This window comes from Vanellus vanellus (genome assembly GCF_965231255.1).
Source record: "Vanellus vanellus genome assembly, chromosome: 5".
Classification (NCBI taxonomy): Eukaryota; Metazoa; Chordata; class Aves; order Charadriiformes; family Charadriidae; genus Vanellus; species Vanellus vanellus.
This window is the reverse complement of record NC_138910.1, coordinates 612,308-638,282: the sequence shown is the minus strand read 5'-3', so window position 1 is coordinate 638,282 and position 25,975 is coordinate 612,308. Positions and strand designations below refer to the sequence as shown.

Below are 25,975 nucleotides of genomic sequence, written 5' to 3'. Positions count from 1 at the left end.
CCGGGGGGAAGGCAGCAGCCCTGGGAGCGGGGCAGCCCGGCCGCTGGCACCCCGACCCCACACGGCCCGGCAGGGCCGCCGGGCTGAGACAGAGCCGGGTGCGGGCAGCGAGAACAGAAATCATCATCTGGACATTGCTGAGAATAAAATCAGCTCCTCCGGGCCACTGTGGGATCCGTTTCTGAAGGACAGCAGCCTGCCTCTGTCCGCCACCATACCCCGGCACCGCGGTGGTGATCGGCCGTGCTGTCTTCTGCGCAGCCTGGGCAATGACCGAAACAAATCTACTGCGAGTCACTTCTGTGTGTTAAGAGCCACAAAGGTGAAGATGGGGATGAGTGGCAGTGGGCACATCCATCTCTGGGCACTTACCTGTCGAGCGGTTTTTGTCTCAATTTTCTGGACCGCCCGGGAGTGCCCACGACGGTTCTAAGCGTGAAAGGCGTCCCGGCCTCTGGCAACCCTGCGCTCAGGTCGGCTGGCCAGGGCTGGGGTACTCCGACCCCGCGCCGAGCCCTATGTCCCTCCCAGCGCCATGGCAGGCCAGCGCCGTGCAGACAGAGGACACCGGGGCCGGCGAGCACCGGGCACCAGGCACCTGCTCTGCCTGCGCGGGCTGATCTGCACCCACACGGCACCCACGGCACAGCCCGGGCTGCTGCAGGCACCGGCCCTGGTGCAGAGCTGGGGGCTGCGGCACAGCCACCCCTCCGCAGAGCCCGACGCGGTTTGCTACAGCATTAACTCTTTCTTTGCGCACCAGAGAACAACGCAGGATGGTGTCAAACTTGCACTGAACGGGGCCAGAGAAAGGCACGGCCTGAAGCCGGCGGCTGGGGCGGGAGCGCCGTTTCGGTCCCTGTGGCCCAGGGGAAGCGCATCCCCGGCGAGGAGCACCGCGGCGGCAAACTCCGACAAAGCCCTGGCAGCCCTGTGACCCGCACGTGTGCCTGCCACGCGCCGCAGGCCGCCCTGCCGGCCGGAGGGCAAGCGGGTCACTGGCCCCGGCACGTCGGGGTGGACGGTGACACACCTGCAAAAACAGCCAATCTGGGACGAACCGCGGCGCGGCCCCGGGAGGAACCTCGGGCACCCGACGGGGCGAAGGGGAGCGGGCGGAGGGGGAGCGGCCACTGTTGATCTTGGGAGCCGCACAAAGCGAGAGAGGGTATTTAACCCCCCGCAGAGCCCCTTAAAACCTCTTCGGAGCTCCAAACCCCAACAGCTGAGGAAATAGCGGGGTGTTTTCCTTACCTTTTCTGCAGGGTATCGCTTTCAGCTGACTCCGGTAGAGCCAATATGACTGAAACAACAGGTTATTCCGGGTGAGTAACAGGGGAGGGCTTGAATTTGTTTTAATAAGACAAGAAAAATGTTCTCTGGGTTTTGTTTAAGCCTTATTTATAAAATTGACCTGTATTGTTACTCAGTTGCTTTCCATCTATTAAAGCACGAGGAAAGGAAGGCAAACCGGCCTCCTGCTGTCTGCAGAATCTGCATTTAATTTGTACTTGCACTGCTAGGCACTTACTTGGGACAATATAAATATAAAATCCTGATTTGCTAAGAGCTTAATAAGGTGTCACATACAAAACAGCACAGTACATTACCCACTAAATATTTCTGGCATAATTATATGAAAGAGCTAAGGTTGCCATTGATAAATATTCAGAAACATTTTTTGCCCAATAGACATAATAAAAGAGGTGTCGAAGAGGTTACCAGTAGCGATGGGCGTAAGGAGGAGGACAGCTCGTGAGACAGCAGGGCTCTGACAGAAAGGCAGACATCCCGGGCACCATGCAGAGCTGGCTCGTCCCCGTCCCTCCCCTGACACCAGCGCCGTGCGTGCCCCCGCGGGGCCCCCAGGCCACCCCGCACCCGTCCTGCCCTGTCCCCGTTCCTGCGGGCACTGCCCGGTGCCCCGACCCACCTTCACCCGCCTGTCTCCCCGCAGCAGTGGGTTTGTCCACATTAAAAACCCGCACTTGGACTCGATGGAGGAGGATGTTCTGTATCACCTGGACTTGGGAACGAAGACGCACAACCTGCCGGCAATGTTTGGGGACATAAAGGTAACCAGCAGGCGCGACAGCGAGGTGGCAGCCCCCAGCCCCGCAGGGCTCTCCCGCCCCTGCTCCCCGCAGCTCTGCCGTCCCACGCTGGGCCCCGCTGCTGCGGATGCTCCCACCGGGAACGGGGTCCGGCTGCTCGGCAAAGGGACTCAGCGACCCGGGGCAGCCCAGGCAGGGAGGTCATCTGTCCTCGCTTGTTTCGGGCAGAAATCCCAATAGAAAATTATCCTTTTAAAAACCTGTAGGTCCACAAAACCTGATTTTACATTGGCCCCCATGTTGGAGGACAGACGGAGGTAGCATTTGTCCAAAGCATCTGATCGTCATCTACTGGAGACAGGGAAAGAGGATGTCCTATTTTTGGCTGAGAACTGCTGTCAAAACCAGCCTGTCACGACCGCATCCTCCTCCATTTTAAATTGGAGCATTTCCCCAGCAGCTCTGGGGATGAGCCGCGGGGCCGCAGCAGCCCAGCGCAGCCCTGCCATGCGCGGGCTCCTGCTCCCCTGGCCGCCGGATCAGCACCGCTGCCCTCGCAGCCGCAGGCTGGTCCCCCTCCTACTTTCAGCGACACATTCAGGGAGCATTTTTTCCCTTAATATGTAAAATTTGTCCTTTTTCTTCCCTGACTTTACGGCCTCTGTGTCATCAGCAGTGCTCACTAATTGCAGTTGGCACTGTTGATAGAATAAATTAAGCGACAAGCTACTCCAACATCTGGTTTTGCTTTGCTGTCAGTAGGAATACTAACAGCTTGAATTTGCTGAATGCATTACAGTGAAATTATTTTAGATTTTCTTGGCCTGGGACTGCTACCCAAGTATGTGCAGCTGTACAGCTGTCTGGACCGACTGTAGTCACAACTCTAAACGGAGTAACAGCTTGGTTTTAATGTTAACTCCCGGTTTTGAGACCCTCAGTTGTTCTGATGTCCCTTGACTGCCTGCGAGGAAGCGGCGTCCCGCTGTGCTCTCCAGGGAGATGTGCCCGGTGCGGCCCACCACTGCCACATCAAGACTGAATCTTGGTACCTATTTCAGCTAAAAAGTACCAACATGTCCATATTTTGCATGCAGTTTGTCTGCGTTGGCGGCAGCCCAAACAGGATGAGGGCATTTGCCCAGTTCATGCACAAGGAGCTGGGACTGGCAGGCGACGGGGAGGACCTGGCAGACATCTGCGCGGGGACGGACCGGTACGCCATGTACCGGGCTGGGCCGGTGCTCTCCATCAGTGTAAGTACCGTGCCACGCTGCACCGCACCGCACCGCACCGCACGCGTTTTCCATCCCCAGCACTCACCGCAGCCCCTGCCCCGGGGTCTGCTGCTGCCGGCGCGGTCCCACCGCGGGCTGGCGCGGGGGCCCGTCTCCCCGGCGGCAGGGAGGGTGGCCGGTGCGGCCTCCGCCTCCCGCAATACCCACCCACAGATTTTGGTCCTCTTCAGTTTTCAGCCGTTACCACCAGTGCAACCTTTCAGCCAAGGTAAAGCCTCTTCTGTCTGGATGATCTTTCTCAGCACCCGACATGTTGAGTTTAGAAAGCATGGTACCAAAAATGAACACGCGCGTGTTTTGCTCAGCTCAGCAGTGTGGCCATTTGAGAGGCAAAGACCACTTCCCACCACACACGAACTATGAAATATTGCTGGAAGTATTACAGTGAGCTCTAAAGTGAAAACCTTGCTTTATTATTAATTATTCTGTAAGAGCAACAGTATGTTTGGCACTGCACAAAGGGAAAAGCAAATACAGGCTGTGCTGGCGAGCGCTCGCACCCCAAGGCTCGGTCCTGCCGTCAGTTCTTCAGGCACAAGATCAGTCTTAAGTCTGATTTACAGCGTCACTCACACCACAGAGCTCTGACAAAACCAAACCAAACCTGACCGGCGGGAAAGCCTGAGGGAATAGATCTGACAGGATCCAGGGGGAAAAAACCCGCAAGTTTTGCTGCTCCCCGTTCTGGCAGCAGTTGTGACACAGCCGGAAGAAAAGCCGACGCTGAGCTCTGGGCCGTGCACCAGTCTTGCGCCAACGCAGAAGCCATCGACCCCTGGGCTTGTCCCTGCGAGGGGACGCAGGGCAGAGCACGCAGCGCACCGCCTCAAAACGCTTGATGCAGAGCCGCTGCCAACATCACATTTCTGCAAGTTGCTTAGAAACACAAATGAACTCAAACATACCGGAGGCAGGAACACACAGCTTCCTGCTTTGAATATTTACAATGAGAATAAATTTTTTAGGCATTGGCAAATAAGTGAGGTCGATGTTCCAGGACAACAACACGCAAAATGTTTTCATATTTAAAACATGATACAAGCCTAATAGACCATCGGTCTCACAGCCAAATGAAAAGAGACAAAGCAACAGGAAAACTGACTGCATATGTTAAATTAACTGTGCTTCTTTACATACGCTTCCTTCAGGGTTTTGAACATGATAGCAGAAACAAAAAAAAGTGTGAGGCATTTTTCATGGGGAAAAAAAGAACCCCAAACCACCAAACGCCTTTTGTTTCTAAAAGTAAAGCCGAGAAAAGGACGACAGTCGAGCGATGGAGCAGAAAACAGAGATGATCGCGTGAGGGAGTGCCGGGCAGAAGGCAGAGGCAGCCTCTACAGCTCGAGATTTGCAGAACATCTGTCGGCCCAGAGGAGCGGCAGCGGAGACGGGGCAGGAGGGCACCACGTGCCACGGCAGAGGATGGGGAACGGGCCGGTGCCAGCGGAGGGGAGAGCCCGCAGGCAGCCGGGCTGGGGAGGGAGTGACACTGGGGCGGGCGATACGAGCCAGGAAGCAGGACAGGCGGCCTGCAAGGCGCAAGCCTTCATGCAGCAAATGCCTCACCCCAAAACCAGTCCTCACCGAGGGGCACAAACCCATCTGTCATCCTTCGTGCCCACCAGTGCAGCCAGAGGTGCTCCGGTGTGGGGCAAGGACGGGCTGGCAGGTGCCCGGAGAAGCAGAGGCTCGTGTTGTCCTCTCTGACATTCACCACTCCAAGAGTACGAGCGGGACATGACAAAGAATGGAAGTCAGCATGTGGCCTAAGGATGGGCAACACACGGGGAAGTTCTTGGAGCATTCAGGTGTCGGGATGCGTTTGTGGAGAGACCTTTCTTAGAGGAAACACACCATCTGTGCGCCCAATGTACTGGTCCCCAGGGATGAACTCCAGCTCTACTGAAAAGCCTTAAAAGCATCAAGGGGAGGAGAAGAGGGTTAGACACTTTGCCTGGACAAGCTACAAAGACCCTGAGATGTCTCTCCCCCCTCAAAAAATCACCGTCGGCCATCTCAGTGGAAAGAGGCCACAGCGTAACCCTGAGCTCATTGCAGTCACGTACTTGTCACCTGCTGCAGCATCACAGGGAATGACATTTTTCTTTTCTCTCCTCCCAACAGCACGGGATGGGAATCCCTTCCATTTCCATCATGCTGCATGAACTAATCAAACTGCTGCACCACGCAAAATGCCGAGACGTTACTATTATACGCATCGGTACTTCTGGAGGCTTAGGTAAGCTGTCCATGGTCTTTCTGAGCAAAAAAGCTAGTAATAAAAAAATTCTCAGCAACAGGTGATGTAATTATGAGCTTTAGCATTTTGTCAGGTCCCCAAATATCAACAATGTGATATTTTGGGTTGGGTTAAAACCCAACTAACTTCTGGCGATTGGCTTAGCAGAGTGCACATTTTCACAATGAACAGAGGCCTCGAATTCACAACAATCGGGTATCACTTTCCAAACAGGAGACACTTGACTGGAAATCACTCTCGTGCTTTGAGATCCTCCCAGCTGTCCCAGTGCCCGCAGTCCTCTGTGGTGGTGCGACCCCGGCTGGGGCAGTGGTGCTGCTGGCGCCTGCACAAGCTGGTGGTGGGGCACGATCTCTGCAAGCCAGAAGCAATTAAAATGCTGTCACTCAGAACATTCCCACAATCAGTCATCATGTGCTGATTCTGTGAGTTTTACTTGTACATCTGCGCTACTGCATGAATTTCAATTATTCTCTCACATCTGTTTTACTCAGTAAAAAGAACCGCCGAACCACACACGTACATCTGTAGAGATTTTCCTGTCTTGCTGAAGTTTTGCAGCAGGTCACAAGTGTTATGAGCTCTGGCTTAGCCTCAGCCTTCGTTTTCACAGGGATCGAGGCTGGGTCTGTTGTGATCACAGACACGGCAGTGGACTCCTCCTTCAAGCCACGGTTCGAGCAGGTGGTGCTGGATGATGTGGTGGTGCGGAGCACTGAGCTGGACAAGGACCTTGCGGAGGAACTACTTGCCTGCAGCAAGGAGATTCCTGACTTTCCCACCCTCGTTGGCCATACCATGTGCACCTATGACTTCTATGAAGGTAAAACGATCTTTGACTGTCCTACCTCCCCCCAAACATAATGCCAAGTCTTTACGTTCTTATGTAGACAAAACTATCCACGCTACCAAAGCCTAAGAAGGGCTGCAGGAGCAGACCCACCTGATACGTCAGAGCTTGTTCAGAGGTCAGAGCAGGGTACACCTTCAGAATACCAATTTCAGCACTTTGCCAGGGCGAGACCTCCTCTGCTAATTGGTCTCTTGTGCATCTGACAGTTCAGTTTTGTAATGCCACCTGCAAGGCCAGCGCTGCTGTAGCTGGTGGTGGATCAAGAGTGAAGATGCACCCAGCAGCGGTTGCTCCCTGGGAAAATGCAGGTGCCCAGGGGACCTCTGCTGCGCCCCAGTCCAGCCGTTACATGGCAGCCACGCACGGTCACAAAACCCCCAAAAGCAGGAGGCCGGTAGTTGCATCCCAGCAAAGAAAACAGCCCCTCATCCACAATCCTGTAGCGAGCCCAGCAGATGGGTGACGCTGAATTGTGTCCTACAACAAGATTGTAACTGCAGAACTACCAAACACTAGAGAAATGTCAGGAAGCACGTGACATTTATGCAAACAAACTTGGGTTACTCTGGACCCCTTTCCTTTGCAAAATTAAATGCTGATTACAGAGTAAATGAAATGTAATAAATGAAGAATTAATAATCTGATGCCTATTTATAAACCTTTGGATCTGCTCGCAAATGTGACCATCTGTGTGTTGCTCAAGGCCATGTTTTATTTAAACAAAAAGCCATTTGAGAGGATTAGCAGTAGGAACAGCAACACAGTGAAGCCCTCTGCCCAGGTTAGCTCAGCCGCAAGTACACCTTTTGCTGGCACAAAGAACTGTGCGAGAGGAGTAGCTGCCCTGGGCACAGGTCCGCTCTGTGGGCCCCGGTGTGGCTGCAGGACAGCCAAAGCCACCCGTGGAGTTAGAGGAGAAGGTTGGGATGAGTGCCCGCGCCTGGATGCGCCAAGCACGGCGTTGGATCCTGCCTGTGGTGATGCTCAGGGCTGTGGTGGGAGCGGGAGGGAGCACCAGTGCCAGTGGCAGTGCCCCGGGACCCAGCTCCCCAGCCGGCAGCAGTGCCACTCGAGCTGGGAACGCCGCTGGTGAGCAGCCCCGGCTGCCTGCCGTCCATGGCAGCCCCTTAAGAAAAAATAAACCTGAATTAAGGGGGGTTTCCTCTCCCCAGTTTTCCCGTTCTCCACAGCTTGCCATGCCCCTGCTCCACAGTAAGTTGGCATTTTTGGATTTAACCTGGCAGACCTTCACGTATGGCACGGACCTCAGAGGAGCTGTGCTGACTTGCCCCTGCAAAGTGCAACGTACCCCCTGTACCAAACACCTGTGGGCTCACCCAGACTTTTTACAAATGTTAAAACCTGCCTAATTTTCTCCTCTGTACAGGGACAGAGCGCACTGGCTTTAAACGCTGAGGTTAATACCAATTAAGTAACTATTCAAAGGAAAACTTAGTCAGCTTCAGACAAACGTAGGCACTGCTGGACTTTCCATTTGAAACGACACCGCGCCTGTACACCCTGGCAGTGCCAGCAGTGACACTTCTCTGCTTCCTTCCAAGGCCAGGGGAGACTAGACGGAGCACTCTGCTCTTTTTCCAGTGAAAAAAAGTTGCAGTACTTAAAAAGAGCTTATGATGCCGGTGTGAGGAACATTGAAATGGAGTCTACGGCGTTCGCTGCCCTGTGCAGGCTGTGTGGCCTGAAAGGTGAGTCCTCCCGCGGCCGCTTCTGCGTCTTTCCCGCAGCCCCGTGCTCCCCAGCTTCACCCGACCCGAGGGTTCGGTTTGGTGGGAGATTCAGACAACCTGAAGGCCACAAAGGCATTCCTAACAATTTCACTAGAAAAGCACACCAAAACAAATTTTGTGGCTCAATAAAAACCAAGTTTGTTTTAAAAGGCCTGAGCACGTGTTGGACAACACAAAACTTAATCCCTCCTCATCCCTCTCCCAGCCTTATCACAAGTCCTGCCTGTCCCGCTGTAGCTGCCTTTCCTGGTTTCACTGGAAAAGGAATGTGGCAAGCGGCGGGTGCCTGCGGAGCAGTGCTGTGGCCAGTGGCTCCCCGCGGTCCTGCCGCTTCGGTCCCTCGGGGTGTCGGGGAGCCGTCCCCCAGGAGCCCCAGGGAGGGCAGGGCCTCCCCTCCTTCCCCACGGGGCAGCGTTAAGGCGGCGGGTGCCTGCTGTCACACGTGAGGTAACGCAGCGCTTTGGCCGTCCTGCAGCCGCCGTCGTCTGCGTGGCGCTCCTGGACCGCCTGGAGGGGGACCAGATCCGGGCGCCCCACGAGGTGCTGCATGAGTACCAGCAGCGGCCCCAGCGCCTGATCGCTGCCTTCATCCGAAAGCGCCTGGGGCTGCGCCCTCCGGCGGGAAACACACTTTTCTCCAGCAACTGATGGATGATGCAGCACGAGCAACGGGGCGCCGGGTCGCAGGCGGCACGGTGCGTGTTTGTGCTGCCGCGCTGGGAGCGGGTGCGCAGGAGCCACCCATGCCAGCACACCACGGCCCCTCTCTCTGGGAAACAGAAAAGACTCGGTCACACCGCACTCCCATGGGCGAGTGCCCTCCACGGCGAGCCGCATAGCCGGATCCAGCAAACACCGCCGCGTGGGAGCTGTGGACCTCCAATACGGCTTGAATTGCACCGACACACTTGCACACCCAAGCAGAGCTCCAGCCAAAATTTGCACAGAAATCAAGACTATGTTACCAAACAGCATGCTCCTCACGCTCTCTTCAGTGGTCGCAAAGGACTGTCCCGTTAGAGTCCCTCCTGTCCACAGCCATCGTCTAGGAAGGAGAGCCCTTTGCATTTGGCATAAAGCCAAAACCTAAGTAAATGACGTGCAAAATTAATCTGCATTTGTGACCATTATTGTTACTCATTGCGGTTACAAAGGCTGTTCAGACTGTCATTCACACAATATTGGGAGATCTGTCAAAACCCGAGGCATACTGGAGTGTCTGAGCGCTGGAGGTCGGTGCACGGGAAGCCCACCTGGCGCAGACTGTCCCGGCTGCGCAGGAGCAGCGTCGCGCCCGTCACACACGGGGACCCCGAGAGGGACAGGCGTGGGGAGCACACCTCACTGATATAACCCTGACCCGACTTCAGGTAACCACCAGGGACTGCATCTCTCACATTCATCTGCCAATCAACACCCATCAACAACCCAGAAAATCACCTTTAATTGTCTCCACAAGCTGTAAGAGACTCAACTGTGCCGGGGTTGAGTGGAGGGGTTTGTCACGGAGGGTCACCTACAGCCTGAAGAATTTCCCACCAAAATCACTTCCAGGTCTTCAGGTTCACTAACAAGCTTGCTTCCAAATGAATTTTGACACCTTTGGAACAATAACTTACAGGATTTAAGAGTTCTGGTAAACAAAATTCTAACATATCAAAAAACATGGGAGAGGATCTTAAGATATTAACAATATTAAGAGCACAAAACGTTTAAGTCTGAAGATACTTACAGAGGTGCCGAGGGGCCATCCCCGAGGTACTCGTTCTCCAGTCAGCATCCTAAAATCTGCTTCATCAGCAATCTCGGGGTCCTGTAGTCCCGGAAATATTTCCACATGTGGGTACAGCTCCGTTTGCCTCCCAGATGGGCAGGGTTCTCTTGGTGTCCCTCCCGTCCCCCCACTGCCCATTGTCACGCCGCCTCCTCCCATCCACAGCGGTTCATTTCTGGGGTGCAGGGCTGGCGGCAGAGTAGGGCCGTGCGGGGGGCCGCCCCGGCGCTGGGACTCCACTTTCACGGTCCCCCTGAGCTACTCCAACAACCTACCAGCACTTCGATCTGGGATACATTGTGTGCTGCCATGAAAATGCAAACTCTACTTTTTACAAGAAAAGGAGTTTGGTTCCTCGTTTCCATTCTGAGATTGCAGGTTTTAGGCTCAAATATTAATCTGTCAGGGGAGGAATCCCAGAACAGGAGTCAGTGTTCTCCCAGAATGGAAACGAAATCACTCCAGTCACCTAACCTGCAATCTAACCTACCGGTCAGACTCAGTTCTGCCAGGTCCAAAGTCCACTTAGGAAACTTCTATACTAATAGCAACAGGTACCTTCAGTTCTTTGTGCAAATAATTTAAAACCACTCTAGGAAAAGAAATACTTGAACATTTCATTTCATAGGTGAGGTTTGCTCTGCCGTAGCTTACAGAACCACAGCCCTGGTCATTACCTTTGCAGGAGACAGTGAACTCTATTTTCTAGAACAATGCCCAGTGAAGAGAATCTTGTTTTTCTTATTTTGCTTTTAGCTTGATGGTTATGTTGTTAAATGTTTTTTCTGCTGCGCACTCTAAGTTTGACACTCTTTAAGGGTTTCAGATGAGTCAGTAGTTCACAGAGCTCAGAACATGTCTTGGTGAGCTGCTTTTCAAAATACTGACCAGTGCTGCAAAGCCCTCTCTCTTCTCACAGGGGTCAGAACTGGCATCGCAATCGCTTACGTTCTTCTATAAATACACACAGAAATGTGCATGTAAGCTTATGTGGAAGCTTATAAATTTACACAAACTTGAAGTGTTTTGCGACAGCTGGATGCCATACCAACTGATCTTGCACTGGCTGGATACTTGACTTTCAGGCACTATTTAACATTTAAGCCACTTTTCTGACTACCAAAATTCACAGATAAGTAGTATATCTTGAAACGAAATAACTTAATTTCATTAAGAAGTTTTTCTCAGGCTTTAAAAAAATGAGATTGTCAGTCAGACTGCGTACACTTCACACATGGCATCAAAGATGGCTGAGTTCTGAACTGTTACCCTTACCGAGTCAACAGCAGCAAAGTGGGGCTGCAAGAGATGCGGGTTGAGAAGTCTATTTCCCATTAACCTCCTCTAAATTACTATTTTTATGTGCAAGTAATTTCATACATCTTTGTACAAAAATAACTTGCAAAATTTCATTTTTTTAAGAAAGCATAGAAAGCTTTTATCAGGAAAACTGATGTCCTCAACAAGCATCCCCATGTCCTCATGGGTTTGGGTCATCTTTCAGAACAGTGCTAAGGTGAGGATGACAAAGTAAGGCGAAACATCTACCTCCTTCCCACAGGAGCGCGGAAGAGGCGCTTGGCCAGGCCAGGGAGAGTGGCCGGGCAGTCTGCAGGAGCTCTCCTGGCAAAAGCAGCCTCTGCTTGTGCTCAGCAAAATACCTGAAGGTAGTTTCACCGACCTGCATGTTTTCCATGCTCCGCTGTTACTGCAAAATCCCTCTCAAAATCCTCATTCTGGCCTCACCGTATCAATAACAAGCCCCGATTCACGGTTGCAGTGAGTGGCACGGACTCATCGCTGTAAGAGGACTTCTACTCAGTCTATTCCTTAAGAAACAACAGATGTGAAGACAATCATAAGACTGCCTAAAAATCAGTATCCTTTATTTCAAAAACTACTGCTTCAATTAAAATTTCTTTTTTCGTAAATGTCATAAATTTATAAAAGATGACAAGACAACTATAATCTGAAAAGATTTTGCACCACTGAAATTATCTCATAGATCTGCTTTTAAAGGCAAGAAAAAAAATCAACTGCCTTAAGTTTGGGATGTTCTGTTTCTGGGAAGCAGTCTAGAAGCCAATCTGGTCTGCAAAAGAGAAGAGAAGCAATGCTGGTCTCCCCTGCAGGAACACCCAGCAAGTCGTGAAGCTGGCCAAGTGGGTTTTAAAAATAATGCGTTACCTCAAATGAGATACCAAAATAAAATACACAAATATGCACAGAATTTTAATTTTAGCCCAAACATGCAAAAGCTAAATCCAGAAGACCTAGAGCTCCCACGGCTTTTGAGCAGTCTCTGTAGCATTTCTCCCCCCATTAAAATAACTCAGGGTTATGTTGCCCCTGGCTTGCTGGCGGGAGCCTGTGGCACCAGCTCTGCCCCCGCCTTTCTGGCACCCTTCTTAGCGTCTCCGTCTGCTTCCAACATTGCTCTTGAGCCCCCAGGCCAGAGCACACCTCCTCCCCCAGGTGCTCAGACACCTGCCGAGAGCAGGCTTACGCTCCGAGGCTCTGACAGTGTTAGGGTCAGTTTGAGGGGTGAAAACTTCACGTCGCTTGGCTCTGATTGCAAAACATTTGGTGCAGAGTCGCGGAGTGTGCCAGGAGAAGAGGGCCGGCTGCCGGTGCCAGGCAAGGCGGTGGCACAGAGTGGCCAGCGGCAAAACCTCTCTCTTGGTGTTTGCTGGACCCACACCGTGGGCTCCACGGGGAGAAGGCACACAGGGCCCTCATCTACCCTCATCCTCAATCCCTCCTTTCGACGGTGAGGAATTACTGCCTGCTTCACAAGGCATTGTAGGTATGTGACCCATTAACACCTATAAGGCATTACAGTATTACACTAATGAAGTTCCTATAATTATCTAGATACATGAGTATGGATGTTCAGATCTTTCTGATACTCATCATCCTTAGAAATTTTTGGTTAAACTGCTAATTGTAACCTGCTTACACACGTTTTACACTCATCTTATTAGATATTCAGTAGTTTCCACTCCAAAATAAAGATCCCAGATCTGAAATGTTATTTCTAATTTATAATTTATACTGAAAGACTCATCTGCAATATGAAATTGCATGACTGGTTTGCAGTAAATATGATGCAGCAAATTGATTTCTAAATAGAGACAAAGGTTAAGTTTCTTCTTATAATAAGGAATAATAGAAACATTCAAGATAATGGAGATTTTATAACTAAAATAATCAAATTCTCAGGCAACCTGCAATGCAAGTTGTGAGATGAATTCATGTATCATAATATAATCTAAAGTGACTGCTCTGCAAAGCTATTTTGGATTTATGCTGCCAATTAAAGACCAGAGTTCCTACTCCAGACGCTACATATCAGACTGGCCCCTAACGCCTGTAGGAGTGGTTCGCGTCCCAGTGTCCTGTCTCCCAGTAGAAAGGGACATGGGAAATTACGCTACAACAGCCTCCACCCACCAGACCTCTAAACCCTGCAACAAGGCAGCTGTAAAACAGTGTAGCGCTGCATGAGAAAGGCACCATGTTTTTTTGAATGATTGCACGCGCTGAGAACTAAGCAGTTCTATGACACAGCCTAAGGGAAATTTATTTAGAGTTTTCACATTACAGGCCAGACAATACCCCCGAAGCTTCTCTACTCCTCATAGGAGAGGTGCTCTACATTTTAAAAGCTGTAGACTCCATATCTCTTCTTGGAGGCTTCAGTGGAGGAATTTTTGGTAAAATCTCTTTTGCATAAAGTGTTTTATGAAGTCCAGCTTCTCGAAGAGCTAGCTCAACACGAAGTCTAGGATCAGAAATGATCTGTTAAAATAAACCACAGCAATGATAAATAGAAACAAAACAATACTTTCCTCATACACACAGTATATCTCACAGGTTATCTGTGGATGCACATATTTTAAAAGTTTTAAAAGACAGTCATAAAGTTACGGTCATAAATAAAGCCTTCAAAAGCAGACAAACTCTACAGTGAATAAGCCTCGTCTCACTGCACATATCTTGATATTATCCTCTTTAATATTAATGATCACAAATTAATTTAACAAAGAGCCCTGGTTGTCATTCCTCGCCAAAACTCAAGGGGCAGACGAGAAACTGAGTGTCACTGAATTCAGCCTACTCACGGAAGAGCTGCTGACTTCTCTAACGTTCCCCATCAGTACAGCCCTGCTTCCAGCACACGACTTGTAATCCCTCCCTGTTTGTTTCTATGGAATCCAACTGCTTCAAACGCATTTATGATTCTTCTCACAGCTACACAGTCTCACAGTGACTACATGGCAGTACACCTTCCATTTTACATAACAACAATTAATGCCCAGGGAAATTACTTCTAAAATTTGTCCAAAGGTTATTTGACAAAATTTGTGAGCCTCTCTCAAATCCTCTTCCTATGGGCTACAGTGGGGGAGCACAAGAGAGGGTGTCACGTCGCCTTCGGGTCTAGCACCACCTGCCCAGTGCCCAGAGCTGCTGGGAAGACCATTATCCATAACCACTGCAGCTCTGGCCCGGAGCATGCCAACACGCGTGGCAGGAACCACGTACTGCAGCCTGAGCAGTACTGAACCTGGCTGGAGTCGAAACAGGAAGAATATTCTGAGAACTCAGGTATCAAACCCAAATACACGCTCAAAGCGTTTTTAAGCTAAGGCTTTTCAGGACCTCGTACATTGGTCAGATTTGGGTAAATTTTAATAGCCAAACAAAAACTACATCTCTTGTACCACGTCTGCTTTACCAAACTGAGAAGCTTTAAAATGTCTTAAAATGGGAAGTGCTGGACGAGCTTAGTTACAGACATCGTTAAATTTCAGCTTAGTGCTGAAAGCTTCTATGCCATAGAATTATATCATAGCACTTCTCTTGCAGTAAACATAATTTTTAGATTCCAGAGCGGGAATAATTTCAAATGCAGACTAAGCAGATAGGGAACAGTAAAGGAATCAAAAAAATCCTCCCCTGTGCTGCTTAATTCCATTTGAAATTGAGCGAGCACTGCCCTCAGCAATCTGAGTGACCTGAAAAGAGGAGTATGCTTACTTCGGTTTCCTGCTTCCTTTAGCCCTTGCACACCACATCCCAACTGATCTTCAATCCAGCAAAAGCATAAAGATAGACAAAATACTAATTTTCAGCTTATGAAGAGATTTGTCCTGTGCATAATATTCCAAGAAAAAAAGAATACCCCCTCGTTAAGTCACCTGCGACATAGCTCTTTTGTATACACTCAGGAGAGCTTTTATGCTGAGTCGATTCACTTCAAATACTTAGCACAACACTAACCGGAGTAGGTGAAAAGGAGGCACTCTTTTAAATAAATGCATAAAAATATAAAAGGGGTGAATTTTGAAATGAAAACCCAGCAAACAGACCAGTCAAAACACCTAGCAAACACAGGAGCTGCCCAGCGGCCCGTTTAGCCCAGTATCCTCTCTCCTGCGGTGGCAGTGGGAGATGCTGGGAGGGAGTGCCCAGCAGCAGCAGAGAGCCCAGCGGGCCCTGAACCTTTGTACTCTGCTCCTGTTGTGCTCCTCCAGCATCGACACTGGGTCAGGGAGATTACCCCACCTATTGCTCCCAATGGTTTTATTTTTACACACATTATATTCTATATTCTACTGTGAATATTGCTATTTACGATATGTTATTAAAACTACTATTATATATTGCTATCAAGATATATGTGCATACAATAGACGATAGAGTATGATGGCAGACAGTTACCTGCTGTTCACTGTACGTATGCAACTTAAACAGTGGCTTCTGAAGATCAAACTCTTTGTTGGTTCCAACGCCCATCCGAGCTTTAGACGCCACTGTATCAGCCACCACTCTAGCTGGATCTAATTTTGCAACAACGGCCACCTAAAATACATTATATGAAAATAACAATTTCTCTATCTGTGTAGCCTAAGGTGAGAAAAGGTTATTATCAATAGCCCATGTCCTTTGAGAACATGATCATTTTCCTGGTTTAAAAATTTCAAAAGTTGTCTTAAACCACCTTGTATCCATATATAAAAGTTGTAAAGCTTAAAACTTGAATCCAGAGTAAAACCACTTTGACAGAGAATAATAACCACAAAGATTTGTTTCCCATTTCCCAATGGAGACAATTTAATTGGCTGAACTTAATACAGCCCTGTGCATGCCCAGAACCGCTGTGACGTGGAGAACCGCCTGCTACGCGGGCAGGCTTAGCGCAGAACAACCTGCATATCGGGAATGCCCATTGCCAGTCCTTGAAAAGACAAACTTGAAAGCTGGACGGCATTTCTGCAAAGAGAGAGCTGATGTTGGTACCTCGTCACACCCCCGGTAGGAAACAAGCTTGCGCTAAGCTGCAGGCTACCAGAAAACAGCACTGCCCAATATCTGCACTGATCTTTGGGCCGTGGCAGCGCGGTGCGACGTGGCCTCGGCTCACAGGGATGCTACAGGAGAGAAGCAATAGCGGCCTCAGCTCTCCAGCAGAGACTGACACCAGCTCTGACATCCAAAACCAGTAACCAACAGGAACCCACGGACTCACAGTTTAGCAATATCCACACACCTGGGAGTCCAAACTTCCTTCTTTTTCTTCCGATGGAAACAAAGGTGTTCAGATCAGTACTTCACAATTTCTACTGAGTCATGGGCAACAACATCGAGTGACATGCTACAAACAACATAATCCTTTGGTTTTTTTCTTAAGTGAGTCTCTTTTAACTGTTTAATTTCCTGTGGCTAGATCAGTACCAAGAGTCTGTCAGACAGGATACTGTGCGAGAGTCGAGTTTGCAGTCTACAGATTTAAGATCCTTTTTTCATTGCTTATTTTCTTTGTGTTAAAATATTCAGATATAGGCTAATACTACTTTGGAAAACACAGAAAGATGCACGAGTAAAATAATAAAAGTCAGGACACCACCTGAATGGTTCAAACCAGAAAAAATATTTTAAATTATGTATGGTAATTTTTTTCCCACCTCTTTAATAAAATGTCATCTTTGTATTTACAGGCTGTCAAAATATACAGACTGGATGACTTTACTAAAGATCTTATTTTTTTCCCCATACAACCAAGGGGCATATTCTATGAAGCAGTATTTCATCAGTGTGAAACACAGAGAATAAACATTGGTTAGAAAAAGGGCACGAAGTGGGAAGTCTACCATCCTGGGCAAGGGCCATTCTAGAAGCATCTTCTGCTTCGGTAAGAGAATTGGGTCAGTCAGAAGAGATGAACACATCGTGACTCTCAACCAGCCTCTTGTAAGATCTGATGCAAAAGACAATGAAGTCCAACCAGTAACTTAGAAAAGACACAATAGAGTTGTTATTATTAAAAATGCATTGACAACCTAAAATAACACGGTTAATGTGGCAAAATATTGAATTGAATCAGATTATGAAAAATAAAGCACTATTGGCTGGAAATAAGACTAAGTTCAACAGTTTAAAAAATGACTGAAATAACAGACCAACAATGCCTTAGGTTTACTTATCCCTGTTATGCTCAGTTCTTCCACAGAAGATGGCTTGGAATATTTGAACTCTGTTATATTTTCCTTTCTTCTTGACTTTGTACACCCAATGCTGAAGTGAAAGCACTTATAAGGCCACAAACAGCCCAGGAGGGACTAAGGAAGAATGTCACTGGCATGCACACTGTACTGGGATGGTTAATCCTGAGGCCAAGGGACATGCTGAAGGTGAGGTCAAGCCTGTGTCAAATACTGTATTTTTAACCATGGGTAGTCCCAGGGAGAAAACTGCTGCATTAGTGCTGTTTAAATTAACCAGAATCAAAAGGGTTTGAAGAGCACCTTTTCTCCCTCCCTTATTTTCCTTTGGCTGCACATTTAGGCTGCAGTTCCTGGAGTGTAAAGAATGTGAACTCCAGATTTTTCCTTTTAATCTTTGGAGGAAAAAACAAGGAGATCAGATATAAAAATATAGATGAAGGTAAAATTACTCCTTCAAAATTCAGCAGTAGAAAAAGTGCCCCAAAAGCTACAGTTACTATGACAGACAATAGCAAGCATTTTCTGGGATGTCCTTTTTAAAATAATGTGCAAAAGTTTAACAAAGAGTTAAATCTCTCTCTGAAGAAAAGTTGCCCAAGGTCTGTAAGTTTTCAGAATTCAGAAAGAATTTAAATAACTCATAAATCTTGCCTAAGACTCAAGGCAGACCTAATATTATTAACCACCACCACCACCCCCCAAAAAAAAAAAATCAAAGAAAAAGAGAAATCACATCCAACCCAGAGAAAATAGTATCTATCTATTTTCAGATATCACCAGCTTCTACAGTGCAATTTGACATCTTACTGTTCCTGTTGTCAGAGTTACAAAGCACACAGGATTTATAACATGACACAATTACTGCTAAAGTCAGACCAAAAGTGCCTTTTGACTTTGTCAGTATTTGCTTTTGATAGTTTGTTCTTTTTATCTTTCACACAATAGGACAGTGTTTGTATCATTACCGTACATGAAAACACTCTATGCAGGAAACAAACCCCACCTGTTGTCGGAGCGCTTCAAGGCATTTCTCTTTCTCCTCTTCTTCACGTGCTTCTTGAAGGGCCAGTTCCTTTTTCTCCAGCAACCGTTTTTCTAGCAATGCTTGTCTAAACTTCACCCTGCAAAGCAGCACACAGACAAATGGAAAAACATTGGTCAGGTGTACTTTTAAATTTCTGTTGTGATATTTCAGTTTGAAAACTAGGCTGATGTTTTCTATATCCACCTAATAATAATACAGCGGTTCATCAAAACACCTGAAAAATGCAAAAAATGCTTTTTAATTTGAATGTGGGGTTTTTGGGGGAGTTTTTGTGTTTGGCTTTTTTGGGGGAAGAAAGACTTGTGGAGTTGTGGTTTTTTATTTGTTTTTGGCTTTTGTTTTGTTTTGATTTTTTTAAACAGCTTGGCTAACCTTTCAGATTTCATTTCTAGAATGCAGATTTTTCTCTAGCGTGCTTTATATAGCCCTGCTACTCTTTTTTTCCCCATTTTCTTTGCCAAGAAGAAATGTTCTCCGACATCTGTGTATGGCAGAATAACTCCTTCCTGTAACCCTTTCCACTAAAAGAAACACATCACTCCCAATCTTGTTACTGGAAGAAGCAAGAAAACTTGAGAATTACATCTTTCTTCAAGAAAAAAACTGGAGGTTAGCACAAATAATCCTGAAACTTTACCTACAGCATTATTTTTGCCGGTCAACTGTCCGCAATAGGCTTCCATAGTACTACGATAGTACTCCCCACCGTATTTCCTGAGCACCCTCAGTCCGCTGCCAAACTCTGTTTCCGATGGAGCCATAGGGTGTTCTTTGGTACGTCCCTTTTAGTGCTTACGTAGGAGTTGCCATTGCCATGCTTTGCGTTCAGAGAATTGTCCTTCTTTTGCCCTTCAAATTTTAACTTGCCTTTAGAGAAATGGAGCAGAGCGAGCTGCTTCAACTACAATAAAGCCTGTATTTTTATTTTCTTACTCTCGAAATTTTAGTAAGCTCAAAGGAGTATATAACTTGTGCTATAAACTGCCAAAATGAGAACTAAACGTACAGTTATGTTGGTAGCTAGAAAAGATCATTGCATCAATAATCCAAAACAATTATCACGACAAACAAATTTGTCCCCAGAGAGTGGTACAAAGCTGCCCGGGGATGCCCCAGAGAGGCTTTCCGTTTCTTACTGCAGCCACTGTAGTTTAGGCAGATGAATGCTTACAGCAGTAATCTTCAGAGGTAATTTTGTTGCAGGGAGAAAGCCTAATCTGCTTTTTATATGAAGAAAATGTAATTAAAAGCAGATATTCATATTCCTCTGAAAAAATGACAAAAATGATATTATATCGAAAAGCTTCCACCCTGCTTGAGCCGACTACTGTGACTCGTGTTCTAACACACCCCAGTGTTACCAAACGTGAAATTCCGTACCCTGGGAACTTCTGCAAGTTACCAAGAAGGAAAACCCAGGGGCACTCATCCAGGTCTGACTTCAAGTGCTTTGCCTCTCCTGCAGAAGTTTTCACATACATAGGAACATGAGGCATCGCTAAATGGAAACATTTTATGGCCTTTCCATACCCAGTGTGAATAGGTGTGAGTGAGTGCCACAGTAACTGCCAGGCAGAGCAGGGCAGAGCGAGGACTTCGCGTCCCGATGCGGCTTTTGTTGCTCCTAAGGAGAAGGTCCCTGTTCTCATGACTATGTTATCCTTAGGAGATCATCATCTCGCTCGTGCTGGAGAGACCAAGGCCAGGATTAACAAAGATTAAGTTTCACTGTCAGAGGGCAACGGCAGAGCTATGAAACCTACACCCAGGGAAGGCAGAGAACCTTGTAAATAAATATTAACTGTACATTGTGTTCCTAATTTGGAACATTCTTCCAATACTTTTTATACTTGGCTTTAAATGTTTACTTGAGCTTTGATTTTAAAGTGTCCACATCCAAATAAAGCTGTTAATTCTCTTGCACTCTATTATACTTAGTAATATTTGAGCTATTTCTTCAAAGTAAACTTAAGTTTATAGAAAAGCTTAAAATTAAAATGTCTTAATATTCAATTTTGACTTTAAGTACCACAGAAAGTAACAATTTTAATAAATCACCAGCTGAAAAATGAGCTTAGCTGATTAGTTTCAGTAAAGCTACCTTTTTGAAGTATTGTGGGCACACACTTATGTAATTTTTGATAAGCATAATTTCATTAAAACTCTGCTTTCAGATGCTGTCTCATAAATATTCAATAGGAAAAAATGAACTACTGTGTTTATTATGAAAGCTTTAGCAAAACTTTAAATAATCGAGTTATAATATAGATAGGGCTTTTGCCCTATATCACAACTTGTCCTGTTTACTGTTGTCAGCTGAGTAAGTCTCATATAAAGAGCAGAAAGCATTAGCTCAGTGGCCAAGGTGAGCTCGTGTGCCCAGCCGTGCCAGGCTGAATCAACGCGCAGTGCCACCGAGGCACGAGGCAGCTGGGACAGAAAGCGTTTCACACCCTAATTTGGACATTTCAGAAGTAACCACCGGTTGCCATGACCAAACTGACGGACCAGACCCTTTGCGAACGCGCGGTGGGGCTGTGTCGGGGCGCACAGCCCAACCAGCCCCGGCTCTACAGGCACGCGTAACCCTGACGGCCCCAGCTCGAAGCAAAGATGCCGCGAGCACCGGCTCCCCCAACAGCCCTCGCCCCTGCCCAGCCTCTTGAATGGCTTTGACGCCCAATCATTTGTCCACAGTTTTTCTGGATGCTTTCTGTCCTGCGTCCCTTCAGCGCGCAGCACTGGGGAGCGAGCGGGAGGGTTGCGGGGCGGTGGGTGAGAGCTGTGCTTCGGGAAGGGGAACCCTTGAGGTGGGGCAGGAGGGGAGAGGGAAGGCTGTCCGCACGCTTGGCCCACAGGGAACTGCTGCGAAGGGCAACTTCACCCCCTGCACGCTGTAAACAGAGCTGCACGGCAAACAGCTGCCACGGCTCCGTTTTGGCTGGTTAGTTGGATAAAACTCTTGCAAAGAGCAACCCTTTCCTCCCGCCTCTCCCACCACTGCCCTTTGAATTCAGGGCTGGGACCGGCAGCGGTACAGGGGCTGGGGTAAAATGCCCACAAATGTTTCCCACTCGCTGCCTCACTGGAGAGTAGGACTGTGCCAATCCATTCCTCACAGGCAGTGAGTGAAAATATTTGCACAATTCCACGCCAATTTAATTCTCACCCTGCAACATTCATGCAAAATCTATTGCTTCAGGGGGATAATATTCTTTTAGAATATTTTACCTATATTCAATCCATTCCATACCTAAGGGACGGATGGAGGACCTGACTGAAATTCACTGCACAGATTAAAAAAGGGAGAAGCAGACTGTCAGCAACAAACATCTGCCCTTTTGGATGCTCGGTCTTGAAGCTCAACATGACTTAAATGCAGTTTGTAGTTCTTGAATACCACATTAAAAGAGAGCTTATAATTCAGTGTGCTAATGACACAGACACGTAGATCTAACTTAAGACAGTGAGAAGAGCTGAACGTGTGATCCCCCGTATGTATAAGGGACCAGCTGCAGTAGATGTACATCCATGCTTCCATCTCTGCTTTCAACGGGCCACGTGCAAACAGGTCTCGCCAACACTAACTTCATACCCCCGAAGCAGTCCCACCAGCTGCACCAGTTTAATGGGGTTAAGTCCTACTGAATGCCAGTAAGGAGAACACACGGCATTTATCGAGTACCTGCTGTCTTTCTGGAGCATTTCTCTCTCTGGAGCTGTCATCTACTAAACCTTTAATTTTTATTAAAAAAAAGGATCAGAACTGTCTGCTTTCCTTCTCAAACATGGCCAGCCCAGACCTTTCATGATACACACCAGCAATCAGAGCTCTTGTCCAGACAGTTTTAATCTCAGGTTCTTAACCTGAAGGAGTTCAAATCTGCCTTTTCTGCATTATCGGCCAGCATCACAACCAGCGGGAATGTACCATAACCTACGTAAGAACACCTCCACCCCCGCTTTAATAGCTGGACCACTGTCCACAAACAACACAAAATGAATGGGAGTAGAAGACAGCAGAAAGGAGTATGACTTTTGCCTACTTGTTGGGGCATTTGACAGGACCTGGGCAGACGTAGGTTCTTACCCCAGACCCCGTGATTTTTTTAAACGCTGTTTTACAAATTTTGTATGAAATGACTGTTGGATAAAAAATGAATACAGAATAGATATTGTGCTTTGAGCAGAAATCGCAGCACAATCCTCTTCCCCTCTCCCATGTTTCTGAATGCAGATAGTACTGCTTTTTAGGATTTTGTGTTGAACTCACTATTCTCACCATCTTTTACTTGATCAACATCTTTGGGAACTCACACAACTTAAACGCAGTGGTGCTTAGGCAGGTGCTGGGTAGCCAGCTGCTCTGAAGACAACCGTTCTAAGACATGCAGGCAACATAAAACTGCAGCTACCTAGGAACTTCCAGGCCAAAATGAAATGTCCAGTCTGTTAAATGTCTCCACTGTCCTACAGTCACTAAGCATAGGAACTGTAGAAAGCAAATTTGGACTTAGTCACTTGAAACTCTACATCCAGTTTCAGATGCCTTTCATCCTTTTCTTTGATCTGGTCATAGCTCCAGCTATTCAGCATCTTGCAATTACAAAGCGAGACCTGAATAAATAGAGCACCACAGTGACTCTGTGATAATAATTTTCCTTTTTATAAACCTGATTACTTAATTTTAAATTAATTTTAAGAGCAATTCCGGGCAACAGCAGACCCCTTTTTAATATCTTATTGTACCTATTCGAAACTCTATGCCCTACCCAGGCCATATCTTGTACTTGGAATAGTCAGTCAGCTCACGATCCAAACATGTTTTCCTTTCCCAAAAAAGCCTGAAAACATGTCAGATCAGAACTGTGGTACTGGCCTGTGCCGTCTTTCATGGTCAGTTCTGCAGAGACTCAAAACCAATGTATGTGCTGCAACAGGTGGAACGTGTAAGAATCCTGTTGGTTTCTGCAGGCCGGCAGTTCCGCACTGTGAAACCATGACGCCAGTGTGCCTCCCTAAGTTCAGCACAGTATTTTAAAATGCCTTATACCATATTTGTAGCACTACCATATCTAATAACAGTAACATCTCTCTGCCCTTCTTTGATTAATGTTTCTGAAGTCTTTGAAGATGAAAAGCATTAAGTAATTTCAAAGAATTATTAATCTCCACAAACAGTAAGCATTTTTCTTTAAACTGTCTTGTTTTGTACAGTATGCCAATTCTGGGAAACATAATGCGAAGCATTTATCGACTTTTGATTCATAACAGCCCGAAGGTGTGATTATTTCCTTCCTGCATTCCTCAATGAATGGTGCCATTTCCTTATATTTTACTCTGCAACGTTATTAGCATAAGAAAACATCGTTCCCCAACTGTATGGCATAGTGCAGCACGCAGGTTTAAAGAAAAGCCATTTTTTCCTGATCAGTTCTGCTGAAAACTCAGTAATTCAAGTATGTGTGTTTCTTTTGCTATGAGCTAAAATGATGTTTAAGGAAAGGTATAGATGTATTTGTAGCATAAGGATACAGACATTTAAATTTAGCTGTCAGCAAGGTACTGTAACAAAATGAGATTGAAGTACTGTTTCCCACAGAATGCTTAAGACCAAGTTTAATATTCTAATGCCAATGGTACTTCAACCCTATTTTAATTACTTTTCTGGTCCATGCAATGTGGTGGCTCCCTCTATGCAAAAAAAGTAAGCCTGTGATTTGACAGCAATTATAACCAAACGACATACAGGGGGGTTTATGCTGCTCAGTGAAATCAAGTGTTTCTTCAACAGTTCATTAAAGGCCATACTCTGCAATGAAGACTTGGCAAGGATTCAAACGTTAACAGGCTGAAGTCCTAAATGAGTCAAAGTCAAACAGGTGAAGAGCATCTACTACTAGATGTGTAGTTTAAGACCCTCTAAAAGAATACTAAATATCTTCGAGGCTGTTCAGTACTTGATGTGTTCCTCTTGCTTGTCTCTCAAAAAACCAAACCCGATTATAAACAATTTTGCAAAGTGGGAATGTAGAAGGTCTTATTTCCCAGCTACAAGTAAAAAAAAAATCACAAAGGGAGCTGGTTTTAATGTGTGTACCCTATCATGATTCCAACAGTTTAGCACTTAGAAAGGTCTAAAACTTTGACGGATATGAATTAATTCAAACTAACTAATAAATTGCATTTGGGATACAGTCACCGTGCAGCCTTGGTATATAGACTGGGGTAACTGCCAAACGGGAGAAAAAAAAAAAGTTACTTATCTCAATTTATTCTAATTTAGAAAGTTGGGAGATGAAAGCAAATTAGATTATAAGAAGTTCCTATTGATACTATAGGTATTCACATTTAATTTCTTTTACCTTTCTCTGTCTTTAACTGCTTGTTCAGCCATTAATTTTCTTAATTCCTCCAGACGTTGTAGACCTTTCTCTTCCTGTTCTTGCCACTTGAGCTGTTTCTCAGCCCAGTACTTTTTCACCTAGAGTTTGGACAAATGCAGTAAACAAAATAACAATCATTCCCAAGGCAAGGTAGTGAGAGCAAATAAAGAAAAGCATTAAGTTAACAAACCTCCAATGTTAGTCTTTTTGGAATAAAATTTGTATTTTAGAACAGTAAACCAAACAGACCAGCTAACAACAGATTTACTAGGAGAACAAGAGGGTGTGGAGCCCCCAACACAGAAATAGTAAAATCAGAGTGCAGACACTTTAATATAGTTTTCCAATACTGCAACCCGAAGACTACCACTTGCATTTGCTTCTCGATCTCCTCCTCTGCCATCAAAACCTTCAACTACGCCGCTCCAGTGAGCGAATGTTCCGTGAGTTACAATGCCCTCGGTGAGCTCAAAGGGCTGGATCCACGCCAGCCCAGGGCGCTTCGGCTGAGGCGGAGCACCTGCTGAGGAAGAGGAAGAAGCAGGAGTGCTCCTCATGAAAGTATGAAGCTTTTCCAGAGCTGAGTGAGAAAGGAAGGCCCCAAGCAAGACTGTGAAACCTGAGCGGGGAAGCTTATCTGGAAAGGTGAGGGGGGTTGGATGCAAAATGAGGAACCAGGATTTAAAGTGAATATCGCTGAAGTGAAACTCTGAAAAAAAATGAAAAATTTGAAAAAAATCTACAGGATTCTATTCCTAAAACCAGGGCAATTCTTCCAAGACAACTGGTGGAACTTGCAGCAAGCCTGTAAACCCCACCTTGCCATGACACACGTTACAAATGCCACCTCGAGAAGGGAACTGCTGCAGTGCTGTACTTCCCAAAGTCTCGAATGGTGACTTGAGCTATCCGGAAAGCTGATAGAGCAGGTTTGTTCAGACACGGGAGAAGAATCACCTTCTCATCTGTGAAGTGCTGACTTCAGAATTTTTAAAATACAGTTTTCATGAACATCTGAATTCCTCTGAGATTCAGCACTG

At 46.9% G+C, this 25,975-nt stretch overlaps 2 protein-coding genes across 2 annotated transcripts in view; one reads left to right on the top strand and one right to left on the bottom strand.

The window, feature by feature from the left end:
* Nucleotides 1-1,299: 1,299 nt before the first annotated feature.
* UPP2 (uridine phosphorylase 2) lies at nucleotides 1,300-8,867 on the top strand (the record flags this gene model as incomplete). The annotated part of the gene is made up of 7 exons (XM_082483429.1): nucleotides 1,300-1,325; nucleotides 1,958-2,075; nucleotides 3,152-3,310; nucleotides 5,480-5,594; nucleotides 6,229-6,438; nucleotides 8,031-8,177; nucleotides 8,695-8,867. 7 exons carry the CDS (start codon nucleotides 1,300-1,302, stop codon nucleotides 8,865-8,867), a joined length of 948 nt encoding a protein of 315 aa, XP_082339555.1.
* Nucleotides 8,868-13,647: 4,780 nt separating this feature from the next.
* The window catches only part of CCDC148 (coiled-coil domain containing 148), a gene marked incomplete at both ends in the record, with an annotated part of 85,448 nt that continues 73,120 nt past the window's right edge, over nucleotides 13,648-25,975 (bottom strand). Inside the window, 4 exons of the mRNA XM_082483428.1 lie at nucleotides 13,648-13,794; nucleotides 15,721-15,861; nucleotides 18,508-18,625; nucleotides 24,915-25,033. Of these exons, the coding sequence (XP_082339554.1) occupies nucleotides 13,648-13,794; nucleotides 15,721-15,861; nucleotides 18,508-18,625; nucleotides 24,915-25,033 (525 nt within the window). The remainder of the gene's footprint in view (nucleotides 13,795-15,720; nucleotides 15,862-18,507; nucleotides 18,626-24,914; nucleotides 25,034-25,975) is intronic.